At 46.4% G+C, this 24,545-nt stretch overlaps 4 protein-coding genes across 4 annotated transcripts; 2 read left to right on the forward strand and 2 right to left on the reverse strand.

The window, feature by feature from the left end:
* Positions 1-60: 60 nt before the first annotated feature.
* CCR75_001032 (uncharacterized protein) lies at positions 61-5,212 on the reverse strand. The gene is made up of 9 exons (XM_067959137.1): positions 4,382-5,212; positions 2,795-4,304; positions 2,502-2,717; positions 1,766-2,427; positions 1,556-1,700; positions 1,300-1,482; positions 988-1,245; positions 703-918; positions 61-622 (listed from the first exon to the last, which is right to left on the reverse strand). Exons 2-9 carry the CDS (start codon positions 3,023-3,025, stop codon positions 146-148), a joined length of 2,388 nt encoding a protein of 795 aa, XP_067821506.1. The 5' UTR covers positions 3,026-4,304; positions 4,382-5,212; the 3' UTR covers positions 61-145.
* On the forward strand, positions 5,046-7,898 carry CCR75_001033 (uncharacterized protein; the record flags this gene model as incomplete). The annotated part of the gene is made up of 1 exon (XM_067959138.1): positions 5,046-7,898. One exon carries the CDS (start codon positions 5,046-5,048, stop codon positions 7,896-7,898), a length of 2,853 nt encoding a protein of 950 aa, XP_067821505.1.
* Positions 7,899-9,445: 1,547 nt separating this feature from the next.
* CCR75_001034 (uncharacterized protein) lies at positions 9,446-10,956 on the reverse strand (the record flags this gene model as incomplete). Its single annotated transcript, XM_067959139.1, has 2 exons — positions 9,446-10,779; positions 10,851-10,956. The coding sequence occupies 2 exons, from the start codon at positions 10,954-10,956 to the stop codon at positions 9,446-9,448; spliced, it is 1,440 nt and encodes a 479-aa protein (XP_067822125.1).
* A 77-nt stretch (positions 10,957-11,033) lies between these two features.
* On the forward strand, positions 11,034-12,869 carry CCR75_001035 (uncharacterized protein; the record flags this gene model as incomplete). The annotated part of the gene is made up of 1 exon (XM_067959140.1): positions 11,034-12,869. One exon carries the CDS (start codon positions 11,034-11,036, stop codon positions 12,867-12,869), a length of 1,836 nt encoding a protein of 611 aa, XP_067822124.1.
* Positions 12,870-24,545: the final 11,676 nt, after the last annotated feature.

The raw sequence follows: 24,545 nt of genomic DNA on the forward strand, positions 1-24,545 counted from the left end.
CGTCTTTTCAGAGCTGAATTGCATTGTTGTTCGATTGTCACAATTATAGTGGGACGTGTACGACGTTTCTCATTGGCTAATAAGAGAATAAAGACGATATTGTCAAATGCAACTAATCCTGACTTTTCATTTTAACACGTAAAATCTATTGCCGCAATTTTTCGACAATCATTCTACCCGACAGCAACCGATTTGCCAACGGTGGCGAATCGTGTGGCGAGTTGCCAAAATACGTCTGTACGATCTCAAAATCTTGACTCATGGAACCCCCAAGAAAAGACCCGACCCCCGTTGTCGAATATTGAGCCTCGATACTGTGAACATTTCCATTATCACTACTGGAAGGTTCCAACGTCGTGCGACTTTCCCCAACTGACGTCACACTTAGCAACACGCCATCTTCACTCTCCTCTTCTTCATGCACCAGCAATCCATTAAGTGAATCACTATAGACTTCACCTTCCAATAGCCGCGCCAATTGAGCCCGTTCTCGTCGAAGTAATTGCACTTCCGATTGCAAATTCGAATTTTGTGCCACTTGCGATTGCAATTGCTGATGGGCAACACTCAATTGATCGTGCAACTCGCGTTGCGTAATTTGCAATTTTTTAGCCCATGCGTCCTATGCACAATACAATACACGCATTTTATACAATCAACCCTTTATTTGCCTAAGATTGTACCCATTCTTAGCACCCGCACCCGTAAATCATTGGAATCTAATGATCGCAAATAAAATGACGACCAAATGGCCAGTGAACTTGTATGCCATTTGCATTGCAATACCGTCGGCGACTTGCCAATTATTTCATTGCCACTCTTGGGGGCAATAAAAAACGGATTTTGAAACTCGACCGCATCTGGATGCAACTCCAATAATGTCCACGCACTAGAACTCCGTTCGCTCGTGTTCAAAGTCTATTCAACATCCCAATACAAGCAAATTTTATCACTTTTAATCATACTATAGTGGACACAAATACGTACCACTCGAGTGGCTTCGCAATCGTGAAGAAATGTGCCACTTTGTTTGCAATACACTTCATCAAGCAATGCAATTAAATAACGTTCGCTAAACTCAAACGAGCATGGAAATTGGCGCATCAATTGCCATACGGCATCAACAAATTGCATAAACACAGGAGACGTGTTGTCGTCTTCCCAGTAACCCGCTAACGTGTCCGTACGCCCCGACCGCGCACGAAATTGATGTCCAAAGGCACACCATTCTTGCTCAATCAGAACCTACGCCACCAATAAGTGTTTCGTCCAATACAATACAATGTATTGCACACACACCTGAAAACCTTTTCGTGTACGATAAAAGGGATCTGCACACAACTTCACAAGTGCCGTCAATTGCGCCGTCCGATCCCATCCATCCGAGCAATGAATGATCAAACTCGTGCCTTCTTCGAGTTTGGTCACGCAAAGAAAACACGACACGAGAATTGACCGTACGTGCTCGAGCCATCGTGTGCTCTACCATTCAATAATAATAAAATAAATATTGGGGTCACTCCAGAACGTAAGTAAAACAAATAAACATGCTTACCTCAAGACCGGAAAGCCAATTCGGTCGTTCATTGCCTCGACTTTCATGTTTAATCAATTCAAAGAGTTTATGTATCGAATCTCGCATCGAGTGAATGTTTTCAATCCCCATAAACAAAATCGATGTATGTTTATAATACTCCAATCTACCCCACACAATAAACCATCACTACAATATATTCAATATACAATCCAATTCTTTCCCACGTACACTTCAAAGCCGCCACCGAGTGCCACATTGCCATACGCGCTTGTTTGGCTTCGACAATCAATAAATTGCACGTTTCCAGGACATTCCCGTTGTAGCGCACTCACGTACGCTTCATCGGAACTACAGCGATTTCGTCGCAATCCAATAAGTGGCTGTGCACACCGTGCAATAATTGCTTTATTGTCATGACAATATGTTACCACTGGCACACGTCCTCGTGCACGAAAGACACTAATTTTACGTAATTCGCCATCTGATACCGACGCAGGAACGATAAAGGACCACGGATACGTCGGGGATACTTTATAATTACTATTGACATGGGTGATACGGAACCCACGAATGGAAGCACCCTTTTGGGGCGTGGGGAACTGTAATCGTGCAAATTCTGCCATGGGGTTAAATACCGTCCATCCGGTTGTATCGGGCTCGTGATGGCAAGCAAAAGCTGCAGGTGGAAGCGTTTTTTGCACAAGCAATTGACTGATTTTTACATACACGTCTCCTGAGATTGATTCATTCGGAAACTTAAAGGTAAGAAATTCGAAATTTTTGCAGGCAATTTCTAATTTGCTCATAAGACCCAATTTTCCAGTAATGCGAAATTCGGCCAATTCGGCAACATTGTGCAAAAATATTTGCATTACTTCCTCTTCGCGATGCTGTGAAAAATAAAAAACCGATTGTATGAAATGAACCATTTGCAATGAACCACGGCAAGATGATAGAAACGTACGTGAAAGGAGCGAAAAAGCAGCCGATAATTTGTGACGAACAACGTCCCGTGCATCTCGTCGTTATCTGCATCCGTTGCCACTTTTCCCTTGCTACAACGCTTTGCAACTCTTCGGTCACATAACGCGTGCACCTTAAAGTGCACTGTCTCGCTTGTATATAAATCTTTCGCCGGGCTTTCCATTACAAGATACATACTTTCCGATACAAATGACGTCTTTTATAGCAACAAAAGGTTAAAACGACTCAATTTTTTGCCATGCGCAAAAAAAAATAGGCATTTTTTTTCCTTACGGCACGAGCAAGATCTTGGCGCTCCACTTCTGTCCACGATTCCTCGTCAAAGGTGCGGTGACTGTTGCATGGCACCAAAGCGTCTCTGCACGTGGTGTCGGTCCGCTCAGCACCAACGCGATTCATTATCTGGCAAATGAGTGACGTTTCGCTGAGTTTGCAGCAAGTCTTTTGTGTTACACCCCGATTATTAGCCTGCCCCAATATTTTTCCACGAATTAACACGCACATCCCATATATATTTAACTTGATTTATTTTGCATAAAATTGTTGTGGTATTTCGGTATTTAAGCAACGCCGTGTTTGTTACGAGGCGTATTTGTCACTTAAAGTTGCCAATGTTGAATTAAGCTCTTCTAGCGCATCGGGACTCATTCCCGTACGAGTAAATTCGTATAAAATACGCTTGTTGCTTCGGATCGCAGACTGCGCCAAGGAGGACAAGTAAATACCGGTTTTGCTAGTCAATGCCAATTGCGAAATCCCATCAATCGATAAAGTTTGCAACGTCGGAAAGCGGTATGATTCCGGTATCGCAAGCGGTGATGTATTGGACCAGCGCAGCGTAATGTCTTGGGGCGATACTGCAAACGAATCGATTGCCGATCGCAGCGATGAGTTGTAAGAAAATCCACGAAAGGATAGACGTCGGTAGTAGGTTTTGTGCAGTCGGTCGGCTTGGTGGAGAGCAGGAAATACCGAACAGTTATGAAATGGGTCTTGTATCGAATTGTTCGAGTCATTTACATTCGTGAAACTCGCATTTAAATGCCGTAGCAACTGTGTTGGATCTGTGGCAACTGGAAACGACGCCGCCAGTTCGGCAACTTTCATACCTGGACGAAATCCTTCCAAAAGATCGTAGACTGGTTTTCCTCGATGCGCGGACAGTGCGAGCTCTAACGCCGTAGCGACAATTGTACTAACATCAGCACAGTTCGATCGGTCGACTCCAAGGTGCGAAAATGCCGTTCGTGGAAGCGAACTTAACGACATGGCTAAAGGCACAAGCAGTTGGGACACTTCAGACAATAGCGCCACAGACGAGGCCACATTAATTTGTTTTCTTGCCTCTACTTTTGTACAATCGGAAGCTACACGAAAGATTGCGTCATCATAATCAGCTGTCATGGGATAACTCCAATCGTTGCCAAGTACCACAATTGTGGCCCCTGGACACTCCTCAGCAACATATGTCATCATTTCAAATGCCACTCCTCCCCAAGAAGAATCCATATCCACAAGCCCTTGGACCAGTCGTAAATGATCGCACGTTTCGAGGATTGTTCGCACGCGATCTTGTCCTCTTTCCAATGTCATGTTGGAAAGATTTCCGCCATTCGAGACGCTACGACCTTCATAGAAATTGTGCAATGGCATATGTGGGCGAAATTCGTCCACTTCGACAAGATTTTGCTGATTAAGTTGACCCCAACTCCATAATTCGTTAGCATGATTTTTTGTTTCAGACTCTGCCTCTGATTGATCATACACTTGCACTTTTCCACCCCTGCACAGTAATAACATGTGGCAAAGGGTTCCAATTAAATGTATCCATTCGCTTCTGAATGAGGAATTTGTATGTACCACGTCGAAGGATCTGCCTCGTGCTTCGAAGTGGCTTGGATCGGTCTCGTAATACGACCTTTAGCCTCAAATGCCAATACGTGTGGTACATTGGCAACCTTATTGGCTTGTTGCAGCAACAGCCATTGCGTGCCGATCGTTGTGGCGGCTGTGCCGAACTGGAGGCGAAGAATCTCCTCCGTCATTTCTAACGAGTCTGTAGTGTGTGCCACAGAATAGAAACAAATGTACGTACAACTTGTTGCATTTCAATAGTTTGCATATATTCATCTCTTTTTTTACAAAAAGTGCCTCATTTCCTTTAAAACACGCAACTGTTCGCACTATCATTTCGCCAGACGACGTCAAATTGTGAAACGGCAATGTATCCAAAATCACCAAGAGACACTCTAAAATGTAACTCCGACACTCGAATGATAACCTCATCGATTCAATAAAGCAAAATTTGCTCATTTATAGGACAGGCGATCGTTAACAACTTCATAGCTTCGAAAGTTCTTGCATTTCGAACGTCCAATGTCGTGCCAGTCGTTAAAACCTTTTGGTGCCGTTTTGTGGCAGCTCTTTTGTTGCATGTCTTAACTCTCATTTTCCAATTTGTCACCTCGACTCCTCAGCTTGAGTACCAGCAACTGCCCCCCTCATTCTTCTTCTCCTACCAACAATGGTTCGTGTGCTTAAACCCTTTAGCGTCGTCATTGCAAGCGCGCTTTTGCTTGCCGACTCGTCCCTTTCGGTCCTTGGTGACGCAGTCTACGGAGCTGCAACAGCCACAGAGAAACCGTGTGAAGATGGCTCCTTGCAAAATGTAGCCAAAAAGACCGATATGTACGCTTCGAATGTACCTACTTCGAATTCCAACGATGCCCATCAAATGGCGTACGGCAAAGGGGACGACGTCCATCCCGAATCCACTCCATACACGACCGAGCACCACCATCCTGAAGTCCCAATGTCCCCAATTGAAAGCCTCGACAACAATAAAGAAGTTCATGCCACGCCGTCCCCGACCATGCAGTCTGATAATGAACAAGTTCATGTCACGCCGTCCCCCACCGAGCGTACGACGTATGACGCCGTCCACCCGATGAATGGGATCGATGAGAAGCACAATGTCCCGTGTACGCTGCCTTATAGCTACGACAGCAAAACTCAAGCGCACTATATGAAGGACACGCCATGCCCGGCTCTGCCTTACAGCTACAACAGCGACGCAATCAATCACGCGAGTCCGGAACCGTCGAATGTACTACCGTCCCCTTCAGACGTCCACTATCGTACGCACGACAGTGGCACTCATCATGTTGAGGGTATGGAAAGCAGCGCAACTCATCACGATGCCAATAGTGAACTCAATCACCACGACATGAATTATCACCACCAAGACATGAATTATCACCAGAAGATGGAACCGAATTTTGGCAATCATGAAGTCACTCCACTGATGGGGGACCATCCGTGGAACGGCCACAACGAAGCGTACACTCACCACGATAACAAGGACGACTTGATGAAGAAGAGCACTAGTGGATCATACACCAACCATGCGTCCGCTCAAGATACGGAACACAGCAACAGCTACGCGTATGAAAGCAACGCGGTGTACGAAGGTTCGACTGCCAACCACTACACTAATACTCCGTATTCGTCCCATAGCGAAGGGATTCACGAACACACGCTCGCGTCTCCATACCTTCGCGGCAATAGCTACACCAAGTCACACAATGGGTATCCACACTCTGAACACGCGGGAGTGTATCCGGGCGTCAGCAGTAACGAGGCCGGGCAGTCTTATCACTACAGCAACTATAATAGCCCGAACTCGGTGGTCGACACAAAGGTGGACGGGGGGATGTACACTCCTTATCCGAAAGGTAACAGTGGAATAGTGGCACATGGCGGAGGCTATGGCAGCAGTGAGACGTTGATTGGTGACGTTGCGAACGTTGGAACTGAAGCTCCTTGCCCGACTACACAGAATGCGGATCTTGGGCTTTCGCCGTCCGCTGTACCGGTATCCACGTTTACGGAGGACGCTGGGATGGTGGACACGTCCGCTCCAGCTGGATTGGTGGACACGTCCGCTGCGATGGAGGACACATCCACTCCTATGGTTGCATCGGAAGGCGTCGCCGCCTTAGAGGATGCGCCCATTCCAGCTGCTTTGGAAGACATGTCCACTCCCGCTTCTATGGAGGAGACGTCCGTTCAGGCTGCAATGGTGGACATGTCCGCTCCTGCTGAATCAGTGGACACGACCGCTGTGATGGCGGACACGTCCGCTCCTGCTGAAGCAGTGGACACGACCGCTGCGATGGAGGACACGACAGTCCCTATGGATGCACAGCAAGACACGTCCGTCTCTGCCGTCCTTGAGGACACGTCCGCTCCGGCAACAATGGAGGAGACGTCTGCTCCGGCAACAATGGAGGAGACGTCCGTCCAGGCTGCTCTGGAAGACACGTCCGCTCCTGCTGGATTAGTGGACACGACCGCTGCGATGAATGACACGTCCACCACGGCGACAATGGAGGGCACGTCCGCTCCTGCAGCATTGGGTGACACGACCGCTCCCGCTGCTTTGGAGGACATGTCCACTCCAGCATCCATGGAGGATACGTCCGCTCCCGCTTCCGCGGAGGACACAACTGCTCCCGCTACTTTAGAGGATATGTCCACTTCCGCTGTGATGAATTACATGTCCACTCCCACTGCAACTATGGAGGACACGTCCGCTCCCGCATCCATAGAGGACACGTCCGCTCCCGCATCCATAGAGGACACGTCCGCTCCCGCATCCATGGAAGACACTTCCGCTCCCGCAACCATGGAGGACACGTCCGCTCCTGCAACTTTGGAGGACACGTCCGCTCCCGCTTCCGCGGAGGACACAACTGCTCCCGCTACTTTAGAAGATATGTCCACTCCCGCTGTGATGAATGACATGTCCACTCCCACTGCAACTATGGAAGACACGTCCGCTCCCGCTTCTATGGAGGACACGTCCGCTCCAGCATCCATGGAGGTTACGTCCGCTCCCGCTTCCGCGGAGGACACAACTGCTCCCGCTGCTTTAGAGGATATGTCCACTTCCGCTGTGATGAATTACATGTCCACTCCCACTGCAACTATGGAGGACACGTCCGCTCCCACATCCATGGAGGACACGTCCGCTCCCGCATCCATGGAAGACACTTCCGCTCCCGCAACCATGGAGGACACGTCCGCTCCCGCTTCCATGGAGAATATGTCCACTCCCGCTTCTATGGAGGACACGTCCGCTCCCGCATCCATGGAACGCTCCCGCACACTTCCGCTCCCGCAACCATGGAAGACACGTCCGCTCCCGCTTCCATGGAGAATATGTCCACTCCCGCTTCCATGGAGGACACGTCCACTCCCGCATCCATGGAGGACACGTCCGCTCCTGCAATTATGGAGGACACGTCCGCTCCCGCAACCATGGAGGACACGTCCGCTCCCGCTTCCATGGAGAATACGTCCACTCCCGCTGTGATGGAGGAAACGTCCACTCCCGCTGTGATGGAAGACATGTCCACTCCCGCTGTGATGGAGGACACGTCCGTTCAGGCTGCTATGGAATACTCGTCCACTCCCGCAACTATGAAGGTAATGTCCGCTCCTGCAACTATGGAGGAAACGTCCGCTCCCGCTTCGATGGAAGTCACGTCCACTCCCGGTATGATGGAGGACATGTCCACTCCCACCGTGATGGAAGACATGTCCGCTCCTGCAACTATGGAGGACACGTCCGCTCCCGTTTCGATGGAGGACACGTCCGCTCCCGCTTCGATGGAAGACACTTCCACTCCCGCTATGATAACTGACACGTTGGCCTTCACTCCCATGGACAGCACGTCCACTTCAACAATTGCGGCCGAGGACACGACCACTTCACTGGTCGACACGTCCGCCCCGGCAATCACTACAGCGTCTGACGTTCCTTCCACCACATCAGTCGTCACATCCGAGGACGCGTCCGCTCCAACGAGCGTCTACGGGAGGAAGCACGCTCCCCGTCACACCGTCTCTCACCATGAAGAAGCCTTTGACCTTTTCAAGTCGAATGAGCCCTCCACTCTCAAGGACGCGTCCGCTTCAAACCCCGCGTCCACTCTCGATGCCACGCCTGCTACAATGGCTACACCCGAGGGGACGACTCAAGTTGCTCCGGCGGACGATGAAAATCTCTCGAAACTCTTGGCTCAGCAAGATGTTGCCGCCTACGGTCCGAGTGACTATTAATTACAAGACTCTTTGACAACTTTCATGGCAACTTTTTGGAGCTTTTGAGACGCAACGCCAAAGCGTTAAGATGATGGGGTTCCTCATGTGTTTAAACTGGATAAATGTGTGATTGGTAGCTTCTAGCTTTTCGATAGGAGGCAATTGGGGCTAACATATATAGACTTTCATTTGTATTTGCTGGTGTTTCTTATTCTTTGCAAGGGTTGACATGGGCGAAAGTCTTTCTAAACTTTACGAAATTGTTTAGAAAACGGCACAAAAGGTCTCATGGTTTCATGAAAAAGGAGGAATTTGCTGTTACAAAGCAATACCGGAACGTATGTTGCAGTGTGGTTGTGTTCGTCTCATTTCAGTGTCGGCATTCGTGGTGATCGGTTTTGTATCTTTACTCTGCTTTGCCGTCAAGTCAATTGTTGACACTGCGATAAGGCCAACGATTTTGGTCAATTAAAATGGCAAAGCGACTATTCCGGAAACTTTACGATTCAAAATTGACACTGAAACGAAGTAAAATATATCAATGCTTTGTTTCTTTGTAAGAATTAAAGGTCTCTATGCGAACCTAGTGCTCCTTAAGTCCAGCATAAAGTGGCCATCAAGGACTTTCAAATCGCGCGTCACAAGAGATGCAATTCATAGAGTTATCTGATGAAGTAAAGCCATGAAGTAGTATGAAGTTGCTTATTTACGAAAAAGTGGGCTACATAACGAGTCCCATTCTATCTGAAAGATTAATGCTTGCCAAAAACATAGTACTATGGCAACTTAAGAGAATATGCAGGTGCTTGAGGCAGTTTAATTCTTGTGATAAGCTCGTAGACGCTTGGATGGGTCACCTATTTCCATCAAACGCTTTCGATTTCTCGAGTTTTCATTCAGCGGAGCTAAATCGTAATGGGTTGATAGATTCTTGGCCAGTAGAAAAGCAAGTTCCATGCTTTGTGAGTAATTAAGGCGAGGGTCGCAATAGCTAGTATATCGAAGTGGCAAATCTTGCTCATCAAGGCCTTGTGGACCCCCAATACATTCGGTAACATTCTCACCCGTTAATTCAAAGTGCACGCCACCAAGTATTGATCCAGCCTCTCGATGAATCGCCAGTGTTTGCTCGAGTTCCTTAAAAATTTCATCAAATCGTCGTGTCTTGTAGCCATTGTCTGCCACAATAGTATTGCCATGACAGGGATCACACGACCAAATGACGTTTAAATGTGCGGCTTTCACAACCTCAATATGTTTTGGAAGCCACTCGGCCACTTTCTTGCAGCCATACCGTGTAATCAGCGTAATCTTGCCAGGATTGGCATCAGGGTTTTTCCAGAGCAAACGAATCAATGGCACCAGATCATCGACTGCCATACTCGAACTTACTTTAATCCCAATGGGGTTTTCAATTCCTCGAAAGTATTCAACATGGGCGTGGTCTAATTGACGGGTTCGGTCCCCAATCCATAGAAACTCCGTACCAACGTTGTAATACTTGCCCTTAATGTTTCGTGTCATGGTTTCTTCATACGCAAGTTCTAACCCTTCATGAGAAACAAATAAATCCACTGTTTTTAAACCAACCGAGTCGGCGCCAACGCCACACATGTGCACAAAGTGAAGACTATTTGTGATTTCATTCACCATGTGCTGGTATTCTTCTCGTCGTGACGACGTTTGTACGAAATCAAGGTCCCACGTGCCAGCATCGTGGATATCTGCAAACCCTGCATTTATTAACACACGGCCATAATTTAACGTCGCTGCACTATGGAAATACCCCTCAACGAGTCGATTCGGATCGGGTATGCGTTGGGTGGGGTCGTACCCATTAATATTATCCCCTCGAAAACTGGGCACTTGTTCTCCTTGCACCACGTCTATGTCACTCGAGCGAGGTTTGGCAAATTGTCCAGCCAGACGGGCAACCCGTACGGTGGGCATGCGAGCGCCCCAAACAAGCACAAGACTCATTTGAATCATAATCTTGAGTTTCTTTTCAATGAGCTCGGGTTGACAGTCTTGGAATCGCTCGGCACAGTCACCACCTTGCAGTAAAAAGCGCTTTCCAGCTGCGACTTCGGCCAATTGGGTTTTTAACGCTTCAATTTCATGCACGGAGACGAGACCCGGGAGGGTGGTTACTGTATCAGATTAAGATGGTGAGAGGATGGATACGTAGAAGGAGTGTGGGTGGATTGATTGCAATTGTTACACTTGTTGTAAGCTTGTGTTAAAGCCTTCTCTTCGGGGTAAATGGCCTGCTGTTGGACGGGGAATTGACGCCAGGAACATGGGGTCCACTTGGGCGACGACAACATTGAAAGTAGATGATCACGGACAAAATGATGGGGTAGACACCATATTATGTGTATGTACGTAATATTTTATCCATCGTATGGGCAAGAATCGTCGCGGACCTCGTCGAGCCATTTCTCAAGGCGATGCGATTGTGGTGATTAATGCGTCAATGCTACGCCGTACAACTAGCAGTTTGATGGAAACGCCGTTAAATAGCACGAAAAAGGAACAAAAGAAGCGCAAAGACCAGTCTATTCGTACGAGACGGCTCAGTAAGAAGCAGAAACCGAATCACGATGCAAACACTGTTTCGAGTGATTTTATCGATTCAAGCTCGCTGGAAGTGTCACCAATGAACCCAAGAAACGAGTATTGGACTGTGCTTCGTGTTAAACGAGACGCTGATGTCTTGGCGGGGCTTTACGGGATCCTGTTATCCCGTACTACGTCTCGTTCCTGTGTCGTCGTACTCCCCCATCGATACGAAACGTCTCCTTCGCAGCTTGCGAATATACTAAAGCATCTTGGATTGCAAGCCGTATCCATTCATCAAAAAATGGCTTCAAAACAGAAGAAAGAAGCCTTCCAGCGATTTCAAGCGTCTGTAGACGCCGCCATGTCAACGCACGCTATGATACTAGTCACAACCGATCACATGTGCGCAAGTGTACGCGCAAACGCCATGGTAGTGCTCGTAGGAGCTGTAAACAATACAGCAATGACACACGCCACGACGTTCTTGCAGGTTTCTTATGTGACGACGTCTGACTTTAAAGCCGTTCATACTTTTCAATTAGAACTCTCGACACCATGTTTGCAACAATTACAAGCACGCTTCAATATAGCCCAACAAATTGTGGCAATTACACAACATGTAGCCAAGATGGAAGGTAGAAACGAACAAACTGCGAAATGGGTACACAAAATCACCAACGGGGCCGATTTTGATGAAAATGAAGACCATCACAAGACAACAAAACAAAGAAAAACTCGTGAGGAACAACGACTGCAGGCTTTAACGGAAAAACTCTATGTCATGTTGACTCGTGACGTATCAGGTTTACCAGCGAGTAGCTCGAGAAAACAGGAGAGTGAAAGTGATCGACAACACCGTCATGAAAAGCTTCGTTTACTTGGTCTTGTGACGATAAATGCTAGTGTTGGTACCGCGTTATTGGACGGACGTACTTCAGCTCAAACGCGGTGGATGGATTACGCAGAAGGAAAGCGTTACAAGGGCCAATGGTTGGGTACAGTGCGTCATGGTGCCACAAAAGACTCGACGTCTTTAGAGCTTCGTAAACAAGTCAGTGCCGCGCAACAAACAATCGATCCTTCAAGTTTCTTATGTCAATGGCAACCCAATAAGGAACCAATTGATTCAATCCAGTGGGGTGGCGCATTTGGCAAAGTTTGTGGCCATAACGAAGTCGTCATGCATGAATTACGAGCATTTTATCCTCAAGAAGTCTTGAATACTAAAGTTTGCAGCAAACTCTTTCCAGCACCTGGCAATCAAGGATTTGATGGTTGTCTCGAGCATCTCCGGTATGCTTGTATACACCACCGAACGAGCATGACTCTATGGGATGCCGAGTTCTTTCTCTTTCTCTCCTCGAACGGACGTGTGACGTGGTCCAAGAAGCATCAGCTCTTGTCTTTATCACTCGCGAGTTTGCAATGTCTTGTGCCTGCCCTACGAAGTTGGACGGCGGCGTGTGAAGGTCGCATGCCCCCGAATGCAGTCTTGCGAGCGATTCAACTCTGTTGCCAGCTTGGCAGCGGTGCGAAGAAATCAAGCGATGGCAAATTGTCGTTGAAGATTTTAAAGCGGATTATGAGTTTTGAGTTTGGTGGTTCGACTCGGTTGTGGCAGCAAATTGCAAACGTAGGGACGCCATTAGATGAAGAAATGGTGTACGATTCGCAGTAGTTTCTGGATTCAAGAGATTGTATGGAAATGAATTGGGAAACAGCATTAAGATTTGTTTTTGCGTGACGCGAAGATGAATGGTGTTGCATGTTTAATGGCCGGGTAGCTTAAAAAAATTATCGTTTTTTTGATTAATTTTGAAAATAAAGGAAAGTGTAGCGACTTCATGGCGCCCGAGTCGTCCTGAAATGATACTTTTCGCACAACAACAATGGTTTTTGCGGTGAAAGCTGTTTTAGTGACAATTACGGTGCCATGATGAAGTCGTATTCTGTCATTATGTCGATTCGCGCAACGACTAGTGCTCTGTTTAATGGCGGAGAAGACGCATTATCGTCAGAAATAAAGGAGCTTTTCGAGACGCTAAAACCCTTTTAAAACTATTAATTGCCGTGAAAAATATTTTTTTTAGCTTTTGGTTCTTTCTGGGATTTAATCGTGCCAATAGGAAAAAGAACTTATTAGCCGCTTCGGCATTTTCAGGCTAAATGAGCCAGTGATTCACAAAAACACTGAACAATTGACCTCCCACCACCGAAAGTTCATTTGAAATTTGGTGCCTTAGTTCTGTTTGACTTGATTCAAAAGGGATTCCTTATTGAGATGCCGACCACGCTTTACAGAAACCTGTCATCAAAGGACGCCGAGTGCTATATTAATTTTAAGCTTTTCCTAATAATAAAGTTGGTGTGAAGCACATTTTTTTTTAAAGGGATCGCCAATCGATATCTAGTCTTACAAATTACATCTCTCGTACTTGACGCATACGTAAATAGGTAAATTAAAGAAAATGATGTAACAATTGGCGGGGTTAATTTATGCTTAAATCAACCAATAATCGATAGATCTAATGTCGTATTGCGTCAATATTACCAAATTTAAAAATATTGGAACCATTAAGTTAAAATTAATTTTGATAAAAATTTGTACTTCTTTTTTTATTTCCCTTATACATAACAATATTTATTATTTCCTCTTATACAAAACAATATTTATTATTTCTCTTAAAGAAATAACATTTATGCAACGGGACACCCGTTATATCACCCCCTTAAGCAATTGTCACTTTAGTGACTGATGTAAAGTGACGGAAAGCTTTATTATGTCTCTCTCTGTAAATAAGCACTTATTAGTTTTATTTGAACTCCATTTTTTTAATTGTACATGGTATCGAAACCCGTGCGCGTCGCCTGTGGAACTGCAATGCTGGAAGCTGCACGGCTCAGTGCAGCTGTTAGCGATGCAAATGTTTCAGTAGACGCTAACGCGGCTGTGACAAGTCACCTGCTACTCCCATTGTAGGTGACTGGGCCGAGTCGGCGTTATCGCCCAACTCGGTGGCAACTGTCAAGGCCTCCGAACCAACCGTAGCCACGTTCGTTAAACCTACGGGTTCTAACGTGGCGACCAAAGAGGTGATGACGAAGTTGCTGACATCTCGTCAGATCCTTTTGGTGCGGAGTCATCTTGTGATGAGTCCATGGACGACGACAACTGTCCATTATTTACGGGAGGACGTTGGTCCAGAGAGATCCCGTCAGCGCGAGTTAGCGTTGACGGTCGACAATGCTACTCGCGACCAGTTAAAAAGTTGTGCGCATGTTGCGGCTGATCAACTGGCGATCAAACAGGAACATCAGTCCCTTCAAAAAGAGCTGGTGACAGCTCGTTAAGAAGATCTCATTCTTGGACGATGTAGTGGATCGTCTGGTTCGTGAGTGTCAGACTCTGTCCCGAGACTATCATGCTCTAGCTCGGGACCATCAGGCTTTGGCAGGCGCTTTTGACCGTCCCGGGGTGATTCAGAATCTGAAGAAGCCTCGTACTGATGGTACCGTCGAAGACTTCAGACATAAAACGTACGATGCGTACGCATCCTACGAGGCAGTTCGATCGTGTACGCATTTCCTTGGCGGTGCAGAACACGAAATGGGCCAAAATACCTGGGTTGATATTTATTACAGCCCACATTCATCGCTATATGTTTTAGTAGTTTTACCGTAGACACTAGGACTAGATCATTAACATTAAATTAAAGAGTATTAGCTCTTCCATTTTTGTTAGAGTTCCGTATCTGTCGGTCCACCGCATCAGCGATGGAATCCAGTACAAAATGAACCACTGCTTCTTTAGCCAGCAGGAATTCTTTTACTGACTCGGTTTTGTTTTTGTCTTCAGCACTGCGGAGATGTCATTCTCCTCGTTAGTAATAGCATTAATGTTTTCAAGTCGGTTATAGGATTGTCGTTATTGCTAGGTTTCTCGACTTCAATGTTGATCGAATCAGCATTGGTATCCTCGCATTGACCGTAGAGTCAATGCGTGATGAGCAAAAGCTAGATTGTTCTTTGCTCGAGCGAGTCCTCCCCCCTTGAAAAAGAGTGACTCTCTGACAAGGTGGGAATACGTGGATGGCGTAAGCCGTTCACGAAAAACGGTGCGTGCTTTGTCGAAGCATGCTGATTACTCTTATTTTCAAATTTCCCTTTAAGCTCTAGTTTTAGTGCAATTATACCCTTTAAGAAGCAAACAATTCGCTTCGCCCACGGTCCTTTGGCGCATGCGTTCGTCGCTGACCCTTTGCACAGAAAATGCAATGTCGGGTATTGTGCACCTTGACAGCCACAGCAGGCTCCCAATCACCGACAGATAAATTTTCACAGTCGGACGTTCTTGTGAACCGTCACCGAAATAACTCTCGTCCTCGTCGTCCTGCTCTTCGCCGATCGGCGTACGTGCGGAATTAGCCCACTCCAGACATAGTCCTGCAACCACTTCTCAAAAGCACTGAGCATGCTTCCTACAGGTACCCAATTTTCTTGGAATACGTCGCACCAATGCCGAAAACTTGGTCACTTCACCCCCATCTCTAACCTCGAATACCTCCATGTCAGTGAAAAAAAACTTGAAGTACTCGCAGACTCTCTAACCAGTCACCAATAGGTCGTCCACGTAGACTTCTACCAGTATGCATCACCTTTTAAGTACAAAAATTGTCGGTGTAACATTGTGCAAATCCGATTTAATGTTAGTGTATCGTGCAGCAACTGTGCCCACAATTGCCCAGTCTGTTTCAACCCGTGTAGACTTTTGCGAAGTTTCACCGCCACCTTGCTCTTGTCTTTAGTACCCAAAATCTTCATTTCAGCATCGCCAGATTCCATTCATTGTAATACAGGGAGCGTAATCTCGAGACCCTCCTCTTTGTCTGCTTTGACCTATGCATTAGGAACATCTCCATGTCAGGCAGGCACACCCCACGCTCGCGCCAATGCTTTGCACTACATTTGCCGTTGTCATCTGCATTACGGCACTGACGTAATACTTTAATCAACACCAAACGAACGCTCTTTCCACAAGCCATGAGCCTTGCCTCAAATCGATTCAGCATCCCGTCCGCGCGCCGTTTAGTTCTAAAGATCCATTATGAGCCTAGCACTTCTGACCAGGACACCTGAGTGTGACCTCCCATGTCCCGTTTGGTATGAGCGAATCGATTTCAGAGCGCATTGCGTCGCGCCACTTCATCACATCTTATTTTGTACTGCATCTCTGTCTTCAATCAATCTTACCATTGTGACCGGTACATATTCGGTTACCATGTATCGAGTGGTCATGTGCCTTGCAGTCATGTTTTCTTTGCTAGAAGTAGCATCGGCATTTTATTGCTTGTGATTGGTATTCTTTAACCTTCCGCGAGATCCGTGCTTGAATGATCGTTTATTAAAGTCAATTACCTCCTTCCACTTTTGCAGCCTCCTCCCGATTTTCGACAGCTCGGTCTAAGTTAGATTTTACTCTGCGATGCTGGATCTGTAATTGACGGTTTTCCTCAATGCGCATGCTCTCCACATTTTTGACATGTGAGTCGCTATTACTAAGCGCACACATGGCAATTATACCTTGAATCGTTGATCTCGTCGTTCTTCCCGACGTTTATACCAACCTAGACACCATGCTTCTACGACATATTTTAGATCGCGATAAGCCGTGCACTGGCTTTTAAAACCGCGACATCAGCCATACTGGGCCTGACACCGTTTAATACTTCGATGACAGAAAATCGCTTCATATTTGCATTGCTTAGACTGCGGTTCAAAAATTTACGTTGTAATTTGGACTGCGTCGCCCCAAAAGTGCGATGGCAAGCCACTGGAAAAAATTATGCATCTTGTCATATTTAGCACTGTCCTGTGCATGCCTTCTGCCTTCCCGTTGGATGCTTGATTGTCAGCTTAAAATACTTGTCTGCTTACTCCGATCAGCATGCAAAACATGTCAACGTACCAATATTCACCACCGCCATCGGCTCTAAGGATATGTACCTTGCAATTAAATATGTGCTCAAAGAATATCAGATAGTGCTCGAGCATTTTCGCAGCCATATTTTTCTTTCGCGCGACAAATATTCTGGAGTAGTTTGATGCATGGTCATTAAAGTTGACCATATAGCGATTACCACATCGGTCCCGCCGGTGCCATAGGACCTATCAGATTGCTGCAAATGACTCCTTCAATTTGATTAAGTGGTGAGTGAGCACCGCTATCCTTCTTTGTATGTGTGCTCTTGAACTGCTTTTCGTGAACACAAGTGATGTAGGTAGGTATCTGTCTATCAATAAACTCAACGACTGAGCCCTCACTGTCCACTGTTTTTCAACTTTATCATACATTGGATGGCCTAGTCTCTCGTGCAAGTCCAGAAGCATGCATCTCACCGAGACATTCACGTCAACATCTGCAGCTGTTAGAGCCGCAAAGACTTTATTATTTCTTGATGCAGCACACTCGCTCTGTGTGCCACAACCATATGTTGTTCTTCCTTCTAACCTTGAAAACTCGAGCTCCATCACTTGTGCGCTTTAAATAGCGGCTCCCTTCTTCGAAGATCAGTGTCACTCACTTTGCTTCGAGTTTACAGTTGGATAGCAGGTCGTGCGTGAGATCCTTTGCATGATAGACGTTGCTCAACATAACCACATGCATAATTCCACCCACGGTAGCTCGCAACGTGACTTGGCCTTTCTTCGTCACCTTGATAGCATATCTATCAGCAACATTACACTCGTCGAAGCAGTCGACCGCGTTCTCAAGCCGGCTAACGTCCATTACCAAATGCCTGCTGGCGCCACTATTAAGAATCCAGGTCTGTTTTCGACTTTAGGAGAGCTACCGATGCCCAGAGCAAATGAGGAATGCTTTTCACCAGTTCTGACCTTGCATTTTCTCTTGGTACGTCCGATCTGGTTACACTTCTAGCATCTCTTTCCATCGTAAGGAGCAATTACATCAGCTACACTATTAACAATGCGGATATTAGGTTTGCTGTAATTTGATTGACGCCCACCGCTTATTATATGTGTGCTTGTATTGTTCAAACGCACTGGCGAAGTCCGCCAATTCCAATGCTTGCGACGACGAACAAGCCGCGTTTGCATTGCTCGCTTTAATTCTGGCGCAGCTCCATCGCAAATATATTTAAAAAAAAGATCCGGGTAGTTCGCCGAGATTGCTACTGCAACCAGGTACTAATATCGTTCCGTTCATGATCAATCACTCTGTTTGTATGCTCCCATCAATCGTTCCGCTTGTCCCACAGTAACTTCTCGATCGTAAACCTCCAACATCTTGTTCATCAAATGCTCAAGTGAAGGCACTTCGGACGCCCTATCTTGTCGAAATGCTTTCTCGCTTTGCCATCGAGATATCTATTAAGTGTACGCATCTTGTATTCATCAGGCCATTCACCTCCACTGAGGGGTCGGTCTCTGCCGAGCTAGTCCAAAAAAACTGCAATTCCCATCCCTAAACACTGCTCCAAGTCCTTTATATTCCTCCCTTCCAGAAAAGTACTTGATAGGCAGCTTTATGTCCTTCCGGCTGGCATCTTGACCCAAAAATCTTGAGGCGTGTAGCGCTTGCAACGCAGGCTGCACGATCGGGAAGAATTCGGACGATGCTTCGCGTGAGGCTGAGGCATTCTATAGGGCATTTCCATTTCGATCGCTTCGCTGAGCAAGTCAGCTTTTGTCCAGTACCGTTTTGAGCCAAGAACTGGCTGAAGACTCTCCTTACGGGTCTCCGGTCCGTGGTGGTGGGGGGCAGCTGGGCCCACTCTGTGCGTTCCCGCGCCAAATCACGCATCAGATTGAAAACGGGTCCCTCGAGTCGATCTTCATCATGCCTAGAGGCCCCGTGCTCTCTCGCTTGAAGGGGTCTCAAGCTATCACTTGTGATCTCATCGACCGCATTTGGGATGAGAGCTCTTAGTGAACCAGCAGGAGGGTCTTCCGGGGGTCTTGGGCTCATAACCTGTTATTTTTCCTGTCGATTAGGCTGCAAAATAGAAGCTAAATGTATTTGGAGCTTATTATCTTTAATCCTTATACGTCCGTCACCTTTTATCTCTCATGTAGACCTATATGGTGCACCACCTGTTCCGAGAGTCGCATCCTTCAACAATACCAGTCGCGCCCTCTCACATCATCGTTTGCGCCCTCCCACGTCACCAGTTGCGTCCTTATAACAAAACCGCGCACCACGTCATGCGCTATATGCTTCAGACAAAGCCATTTCGCAAGATGCACAATTGTTCGCAAGACGCACAATTATTCCGCAATGTATAATGGATAGAAACAGTCACTTGGAGCCTTTACTATCCTCAAAGCTGCTTCATCTTCATTAACCTATTTGCTAGAAAGATTGACGTCTCAATTTTATATTTGCCTTTGTTTTGGCCCCAAATAAGCACTCCCATATTCTTACAGAAAAAAACTTGCACGATCACAAACGCGCAGAACCTTGCTGTCTAAAAAAAAGGTTTACCATCTGAGCTGTAAAAGGCCATTCATGAACCAAGAATAGGTGTAGCTTCGTGACCTGCGCTTGGTAATTGCTCACGAGTATAGAAAAAAACAAGTCATGTTATCTTTCTATTGAATCGCACTCCACGATTTATTCGATGTAAACCCAATGACCAGTTTTTTTCTCCACTGTGATCTTTAATCAATTTACACGTCACATTTTGTTCGAGATGGAGCCAACGATAACTCCTTTCTCGAAGCAATTCCTTGTTATTGCCTAAAGTGCCTGCCTAAATCAAATCCTTATTGCAACTTCACCCTTCTTCGCTTAGTAATATTAGCTTAAGCATTCGCTACGGGGCACCTTTCGCTAGTACTGCTTCAGTACTAGCAAACTTACACTGATGATAGTGTGGCAAGGTACATTCGATCACCTCACGTACACGACGTGCATAGGAAATTCTTAGTTGCCGAGGACCGCTTAACAACAATAAAAGACAAAATAGTGCTTTGTTTAGGGGAGTAAATCTCACATAATATATATTTAAGCTCCTACGTAATAATTAATACCTTCGTATAGTTCTGACTTTAATATATTAATAAGAAGGCAGCCTCAATGGCCACAGACGTTAACACTACGGCCACAGACAAATTACTACGGCCACAGACAAAACTACTACGGCCACAGACGTGACTACAATTTTCCCAACTCTACTACTTAATAATGTTGAAGATGTCATAAACAGAAAATTGCTACTTAATACCAATGGTTGTATCGGATCTTACCTCCCGGTTCACATCATATAAATACGGACCGATAATTCTGATTATATGCGACATAATTAGATCTACTAATACATCTAGTAAATACAATGACAAGGACATTCTATCTAGAATAATCTGATCTGACCATAATTACATTGAAACAAACACATTTAAAAAAATAGTCAGCAGATTCGGATCAACACCCATTTTTATCGCAAATTTGTACATCTCAACACGAATCGAGCTAGATATCCGCAGCACTCTCAGTAGGTATGGGCATGTAACATAACTAGTTCAGGAGCTCAAGTCAACTTACGTGCCAGCAAACCGCGCAATTTGGCTGTTTCCGCGATTGTTTCGGTGTCATCCTCCTTTCCTCCTCTGTGTAAAGCAAAATTCAGTTAGGCCTAATGATACCATCTCGTAAGCAATTCCCAATAAATCTTATTTCACATCTACGGCTGCTACCACGGCTTTAGGAGCCTATTTCGTTTCCAGCGTTCCTCGAATCTGTTCTGCGCGCGCCATGTAGGCTTCATGATAGTTTCTTTAAAAGTAGGGTATTTCTTGTCTGTGCGGTGTGTTGTGTATACCGCACGTCATATGTCGCTCCCTGATGTAGGAAAGTATATTTTAACGCAAAATTTCACGCCGCCCATAAAGTGCTCTAGCGCCCTTTGTAGAAAATCAAAAGGTTGTGTGAATTGTGATTGGTCATATCAATTGTATGTGGCCGTAGTAGTCTTGTCTGTGGCCGTAGTGTTAATGTATGTGGCCATAGCGGCTGCCAAATAAGAACTATGTATACTGATTAACCCACCCTTGTGTATGCGATGCACATGGGTGCATTCACATTAGGAGGGATGATGCCTAGCGTTATCCGTGATTACGGCTAGCGTCTCATAGATACGAGGTATTATCTATAGTACGCTCGCAATAAATCAGTGTCTATTGAAAGAGATGTCATTTATGATTGGTTTAGATCCGTGTTATGTATAATACATTTAAATATAAATCAGTCTGAAAACTATTTCTAAAGACAAGTGCGCACGTGAAGCGGGATTGCCGCTCCCGTGACGTCACTTGTACTAAGGTACTTGGTTCGTTGGGTGATGTCGCTTAGGCGCCCACCACTACCTCATTGCACGTAAAGAGAAGACGGTCAGACCACTTCCGCAATAGACGTGCCGTTTACACTTGGTAGCACTAGAAATCCTTCCCACGACCCGAATTTCTGAGCGTGTCAGTGAAGATGAGCCTCAATATCGATTGGACTCATTTCCCCCACCTCTCCAAACATTGGGAGGCGAGGTGCTGCTTCAGGCGCGCTACTTTGGATTGCGACAGGCGAAGCGATCTCTGCAAGAGTATGTGCAAGAGATGCGCTCGCCGTCGGCGTCCACTACTTACCGTAAGTCCAATTCCGGAGCACATTAAGGTGCCCACGTTAATGAATGGACTACGGCATGGTTCATCGCGACAGGTCCTCCTCAGGAAGGTGGTCAGATGCCACTCCTATGGAGCTGGGTAAAAATGCGGCAAGCGCGGCCATATTATGGCTCGCTGCTTCGCCAGGGTCCTTGCTGGGGCGAAGACGCCCAGCAAGAGGACTCCCTTCCCAAAGGGCGATGGCAAGAACCAGCGTGCTAGACGCATGAGTTCTGCATTGTTTATTGATGGGTCGGGAATGCATAAGCGCAGTAGGGGCGGAATGCTTAATTGACGCGGACTATGAAGCTTCTCATGCAAAGAGAAGTTTACAGTTCTAGGTATGAAGAGTATGTATGACCTCATCCCAGGCATGCCATGGTTGGTCAAACACCAACCATGGATAGACTGGCGTACACGCACAGTTACGAACTCTACGCAGGACACCGAAAATATGTGCTCCTGCGAGGGACGTATAAAACTGATGTCGTGTCGAACACAGTTGAGGGTGCGTTGACGGGATGTCAAATGTCACCAATTCCGTCCCAGCTCGTGGAGACTGGGGTAGTGAAAAGGGCGATGACAAGTAGTCATGCGTCCGAATGTCCTGCACAGAGGAAAAAGCCTGTGGCAGTAGACAGCGAGCGAGCTGACAGGAAGCCAAGCGTCGCATGAACCGGCACAGTGCCTAGAGCGTGGTGCGGCTGGACGGGGTGCGTTAGCAAGGACAGCAACAGCACCCGCTTCTCAGTCAAAGGTCGTGGTGACTCGAAGAATGAGTACCCGACACATTAGGACGATTAAAGGCACGTCTAAGCGAGTGACCTTTGAATCTGTTCCAATTGAAGAGGACGGCCGTTCGAATGAGGTGATCGAAGCATCATCTGTTGAGGTGCTCCGGCTAGTACTTAAAAATTGCCGAGGAGATAGTCAAACTCCTGGAGATGTCGTGGGATCTGTTCCTGTCCGAACTAAAGAAAAAAAGGTCCGTGAAGTAGTCACACCAATTCCAGAAGAGAACTTGGTGGAGTGTTGCTCGTCATCCACCTTGGACGAGAGCGTCCTGGAAACGGACAGAAATAAACGGTTCGCTTCTCAAGGCTGGGATGCATTGAGAGACAGCCCCTTTCTGAGTTTCTATGGAAACATCGCGATGTGTTCCCAGAAGAAGTGCCGAGCCGCCTACCAGCAGATAGGGGCATCGGGTGCGAATCGGCCTCGAATCTGGCACGAAGTGTTGTGTAACCAGGCAATGGCCGGTGCCGAAAGAACAAGTCGATTATATTGATGAGCTCTTCGACAAGCGAGCCAAGGCGGGACATGTGCGTGAGAGCAATCGCCTCACTACAGCCCGACCTTTTGTGTGCGTAAAGCCACAGGTAGATAGCGCGTGGTTCATGCTACAATAAGCTAAACACGGCGACCATACCGGCGCAAACGCGAATCCCGCGGAAATATGCTTTGTTGAACTGCATGGGAAAGTTAACTATCTTTTCCGGGTTGGATTTAAAGAATGGCTACAATCAGGTACTCATGAGAGAGTCCGATGTGGCCAAATCAGCTGTAAGCACCCCAAACGGTATGCTTTGGGAGTGGCTTGTGATGCCCCAAGGTTTGCAAAAGCACCAGCGACATTCAACCGAGTGGTGGCTCACGTAATGTGTCAGCACCGTGCCAACGCGCCCCATTACTTTGACGATGTATTCGTAAATAGTAGGGCCGAGGACGGGCTGAGCGAAAGAGAGTCGCACAAGCGTCATTTAGATGCTGTGTTGCAGACTCTAGAGGACGCTCAATTGTACGTCAACTTGCAAAAGTGCGTCATCGGGGTCCCCGAGATACTTGTGCTGGGCTGCATTGTAGGTACACACGGTGTAAGAGCAGACCCAGACAAGTATAAATATGTAAAGAAATGACCAGTCTCACGAAATGTGAAGGATTTGCGCCAATTCCTAGGGTTCGCTAATCACTTGCATAAGTATAGCAAGAATTATGTTGAGCGAACTAAACCATTCTTTGACCTCCTTAAATAGGACGCAGAATGGGTTTGGTTAAAAGAACAAGAAGATGTGCTCACATCGGTGAAGCAATCTCTTATAGAGGCACCAGTCTTGGCATTGTCAGACGCGGATAAGCTTTAAGCGTCGTGTGTGATGCAAACAATTTTGCAATCGGCAGCGCGCTCATGCAAAAGGATGACGCTTATATCTGAGGAAGGGGCTAGTTTAAGCTATCACCCTTGCTCCTATAGCGAAAGTCGAGACCCTGTTCGTTCTCATATCCAAAAAGCAGTCGTACCTTGCAAAGGCACTGTCACATATACGAGCCATATTCGTGAATACACGCTTATCCGAGACGAAGCATGGGCATTACATTTGTGAGCTATAAGCTTCATTTAGCTTACTTTAGAAAGGAATGATTTACTTTCCTGTTATATTTGTTGAGGGGTAAGCACAGCTTCGACTTGTGCAATGGCGCACTGTCGAAAGAAAAATTCCAAATGCTGAAATTAATTTTAAGAATACCGGTTTGGTTAGAACGGGTTAAAATTGACCCTTTTCAATTTTTAATTTGTGAAGGCAATCTCACTTCACTTTAAGTGAAGCAAGGCGGTCAGGAAAATCTTGCTTAAAATTGTACCTGAAAAAGAAAGAAATACTTTAGTTATAATTTAAAGCTA

Source organism: Bremia lactucae, linkage group LG2 (genome assembly GCF_004359215.1).
Source record: "Bremia lactucae strain SF5 linkage group LG2, whole genome shotgun sequence".
In the NCBI taxonomy this organism is placed as follows: domain Eukaryota; phylum Oomycota; class Peronosporomycetes; order Peronosporales; family Peronosporaceae; genus Bremia; species Bremia lactucae.

Coding starts and splice junctions, on each gene's coding strand:
- CCR75_001032 (XM_067959137.1), bottom strand. CDS start 3,025: ATGTGCGTGTTAATTCGTGGAAAAATATTGGGGCAGGCTAATAATCGG. Junction 2,718..2,794: donor GCCAAGATCTTGCTCGTGCC/GTAAGGAAAAAA, acceptor TTGCTATAAAAG/ACGTCATTTGTATCGGAAAG. Junction 2,428..2,501: donor TGCTTTTTCGCTCCTTTCAC/GTACGTTTCTAT, acceptor TATTTTTCACAG/CATCGCGAAGAGGAAGTAAT.